Source organism: Coregonus lavaretus, assembly GCF_964263955.1.
Source record: "Coregonus lavaretus genome assembly, contig: HAP1_SCAFFOLD_3155, whole genome shotgun sequence".
NCBI classification, from domain to species: Eukaryota; Metazoa; Chordata; class Actinopteri; order Salmoniformes; family Salmonidae; genus Coregonus; species Coregonus lavaretus.
This window is the reverse complement of record NW_028159061.1, coordinates 10,234-14,608: the sequence shown is the minus strand read 5'-3', so window position 1 is coordinate 14,608 and position 4,375 is coordinate 10,234. Positions and strand designations below refer to the sequence as shown.

At 40.9% G+C, this 4,375-nt stretch overlaps 1 protein-coding gene across 1 annotated transcript; it reads left to right on the top strand.

Annotated features, from left to right (window-relative positions):
* The first annotated feature begins 812 nt into the window (after positions 1–812).
* LOC311123306 (uncharacterized protein) lies at positions 813–2,838 on the top strand. The gene is made up of 4 exons (XM_084197565.1): positions 813–866; positions 981–1,034; positions 1,217–1,367; positions 1,498–2,838. Exons 2-4 carry the CDS (start codon positions 995–997, stop codon positions 2,072–2,074), a joined length of 768 nt encoding a protein of 255 aa, XP_084053691.1. The 5' UTR covers positions 813–866; positions 981–994; the 3' UTR covers positions 2,075–2,838.
* Positions 2,839–4,375: the final 1,537 nt, after the last annotated feature.

Below are 4,375 nucleotides of genomic sequence, written 5' to 3'. Positions count from 1 at the left end.
AACCCTTTATTAAGTCCCTATATAGAGTTTTATGATTCGTTTTTGTGGTGGGCGATAGGATTAGTGTACATTTTACAACAAGAAGCATCTTTACGTGACAAAATACTGACTACAAGAGCACTTCAGCCCTACAGACAAACATTAACCTGATTATGTTTCTTATCATATGACATTGCAATATGAAAGTTCAGAGTCTACTAAGTCATCAGTACGTCACCCATACGTATATTCATTGCCACTTGTTTCCCAACACATCATCTCATGACTTATGTAATGAATTCATTTCTATTGACATTTGAATCAAGTCTACATGTAGTCCATATTTAATCAATCTCTAATTTCACCACTAATCTGGAAGACAGCGTTCAGATAGTGGTCAGACCCGAATTACATACTTGAAATACAAATAAGTGAATAATAATCAGCTTTTACCTATCAACCAATTCTTGAGCCATTTCATCCGCTATAGATGAAGTAACAGTGTTGAATTACAGGGCCAGTTTCCCAGACACAGATTTAGCTTAGTCCTGGACTATAAAGCATTTTCCATGGAGATTCTCTATTTAAAGCACTTTTTAGTGCAGGACTAGGCTTAATCTGTCTGGGAAACCGTCCAGTAATGTCTAATGTTGTTATGATGATCCTAAAATGGATGGTGTCAGCAGGTCATCTGGGTCCCCATAACGTGTCCCCAGAGTACTGAGGATGTGATGTGGCAGTCGATGTAACAAGAGGACATACAGCAGGACACTCAGTCCTGGACTTTGTTCTTCACTACAACTCCCAGCCCCCTATATAAACACACAGCCCTGACACCTGCAGCATACAGTACTACCAGAAACAAGGACACAAGCTCTCTCAAACAGGTAAGACACTAGCTGCCTCTAGGCATTTTGTAATCACATAGGCTACAATAATATCTGGGATGAGAAACTGACTAATGTTTCATTCACCAATAGTATTTTTTCTCCAATTAACAGCCTACAGCCCAGTCATGAAGGTCTTAGTGGTGCTTGCTCTTGCTGTTTTCACTGGTGAGTGGAGAATACGTTTTCACTGTTCAAAACTTGACTATAGTGTTTATATTTTTGACAGGAAGGAAATTGATCATCCTCAATGTAACAGTAGTGTAATATCAATGAAAGGAGTAAATGTATCATCTCAAATAGCCTCCAGTCTAGACTGAAAATTAAATAATCCACGGTCTCTCCTACAGGGTGCAGTGCCAATGGTCTGTGGCAGGACCAGTCTCAGCAACAGCTGGACATGGTGAAAGATGCATTCTGGGACTACGTCGCCAAGGCAACACTCACAGCTGAGGACACCCTGCAGAAGATCCGACAGTCAGAGGTGGCACAAGAAGTCAAGTAAGTCTTAATATGTAGAAAATATCACAATATAATGGTGTTTCATAACAACTGTTGAGTAACTAACTGCCTGTTTGTTAACCTCAATAACTTGGCCTCTGTATTGACCTTTCTCTCTCTGTCTCCATAGCACCATGGTCTCTGAGAGTGCTGATGCTGTGAACCAGTACACCGTGGCCATGCGTGGTCAGGTGACTCCTCTGACTCAGGACCTGCTGGCAAAGCTTTCCCAGGAGGCCGAGCAGCTGAAGGCTCGCCTGGAGAAGGATCTGAGCACCATGACAGCCAAGCTGCAGCCCTACTCTGACGAGTGGAACGCAGATATCCAGAGGCAGGTGGAGGAGCTGAAAAGGGACATGACCACCTACGCAGAGGCCCTGGACTCTGATGCCCTAAAGGCCACTCTACTCCAGAAGAGCGAGGAGATGAAGGGAAGCCTGGAGAAGAGTGTGCAGCAGCTGCAGGCCCAGCTGGGCCCCTACACTGAGGAGCTGAAGCAGAAAATGGACCAGAACCTGGAAGAGTTCAAAAAGAGCATGATTCCCCTGACCCAGAGCTTCCAGACCCAGCTGACCCAGAGAACCCAGGAGCTCCAGCAGAACCTGGCCCCCTATGGAGAGGAGCTGAAGAAGCTGGACCCATTGGCCCAGGATCTGAAGACCCAACTGGCTGCTCTCTGGGACTCCTTCACCAAGAAGATCCAGTAATCAGACTGATTTTACTTGATCTACTAGAACTGTGTACTGATTAATCATTTTCCATCAAAGTCCAAAAGGGGCAATATGTAAATGTAGGTACCGCTATTATGTTGTTTCACTGTATCAGTTATGGGACTCTCCATCTCCTGATAAAGTTGTGTGTGATCTGACGTCTGCATGCAGATCTATGAGTGTGTGTGTGTGTCTCCATATTGGCAGGCCTCTGGGAGATCTCCTGCCTCTCTAATGTATTAATAGTGTGAACATCAATAATGCAAAAGGCCTAACGCTCCACTCTGGAAACACGCACACACACTCTGCCAGGAGAGGTAGAAGAAATTGAGATTTGGAGGTGGAGAATTTGTAAAAAATTATAATAATAACTACAAAGGCTGTTTAGACGCTGGGATGAATTCAACCAAACATGCCTCAGTAAAGTTTGAAGAGTTTAATTACAAAATGCGATATATCCATTTTCAGAAATGTTGGTAAATTGACATGAATTAAAAAGAGATATTATGAAAGAGACACAGCTATTATTTTTCCGTCTTACCATGACATGGGCTAGTGAAAAGACAGACATGATTTTGTTTGAAATATACTGCAAGGTAATTTTATTTTAGAGAGACAAATAATCTTGTTTTGTGGCAAACCGCTATATATCCAACCCAAACAACAGATCTCCAATAGAAAAAGAATCCCGATTGGGTTTTAAACAGTTACATGTAATAAAGTATCAATACATAAATAAATAAATAAATATTAACATAATCCATTTGTTTCATATTGTGCAAATATCAGATAGCACATAGTTTTACAGGTTTTTTCGATAAATCAACAGAAGCTTTTTTTTAGCTTTTTTGATTATATACACTCTCAAGTTTCAAGTTTTAATGTCACGTGCACATGTACAGTGAAATGCCTTTCTTGCAAGCTCCAACCCAACAATGCAGTAATCAAGGAAGGATTTAAGGAATAATAAGGACATTGAAAGTCTGTCGCAATTAATTTACAGGTCAAGAATGGATTGATTCTTATTGTCACAGCCCGCAGTTTGCAACTTCCGTATGTTTGCAGCCAGTAGCCTATTATTGTTTCCCACTGCTGGATATTCTCTCTCCTTTTCATGAGCTTGTTTAGAAAGTTTCCTCTTTTGGCCAATAGTAACCGATTATTATTTTTTTTTTGGGGGGGGGGGGGGTTGTGGGCCCCCTGGAGGTCAGGGGCCCCCCAGAGATGTGTAGAATTGCTGGAAATTAGCTTTAACGGTCGACTTTGGGCATGAAAAACTGTCCAATTTCTTTTACAGAAATGGGTTGTGTCTTTGGTGGTTCATCGATGTGTCATTGTGGTCATGCACGCTGTGACTGATGTAGCTTGTTCGTTAGCTAAGTTAGCCACTTGTAGCTAGCCAGTAACTCCTCCAGTATGTGTTGACATCATTTCACAGGATTTGATTTTGGATGGAAGCTGTAGAGCTCAGTAAGAAATGGCCCTCTGTAGCCAAATATCTTATTCATCCATTTTGTTTTTGTTTTTAAGCATTAAATTACCTGGTATGATGGTGCATTGATGGGTTATACAATTTAAAGCCATTTTTTTCCGTTTTTGCCCAAAGTCGACCTTCAAAGTCCAGTGTTTCCAGATTTCTATGAAATATGACTTCTAATTAATTACAATATGAGTGAAATAGTTTTCCTTCCGAAAATGTTTAATGAAGTATGTTAAAAAGCAGCTTTTCTGTGTAGGAATGGTGTGGGTGTACCCCAACAACAGAATGGGGTGGGCGTATACTGGTCATATTTTTTTTTATTGTGAGTAGAACGCTAATTGGCCTGCTCATCCTCTTCAGGAGGACAACAACATCCTCTATGAGGAAATAGCAAGCATTTTTGAAACGGTGTGTTTGAAATACACGTTTTAGGTGGGGTTTTTGAAGAGTTTTTTCTCCAATTATGCTTTGGCCACAAATATGGGTATAGGATGAGTCAACAACATTATTTGGGTATGAGTTAACAGAATATGAACTTTTTTTCCCTCAGCCCCATGGCAAAATGTGTTGAAATGCAGGAATTAGCTGTTTTTCCCCAAAAAAGAAGGGGGGGGGGCTTCCACTTATCCTTCCACTTATACTGTGTTTTCAAATTACCCCCTCCATATACCCCTCAAAAGAAGCATAATAAGTAATGTCAAACTGTGTAGAATTGCAAGAAATGCGTTTTAAAATGTCATAATACAGGAAGGCACAATTTATAGTCCAATATTTACACGTGTTTTGGGTAGGGGAGATTGGGGGCAAGTGTTTAAATT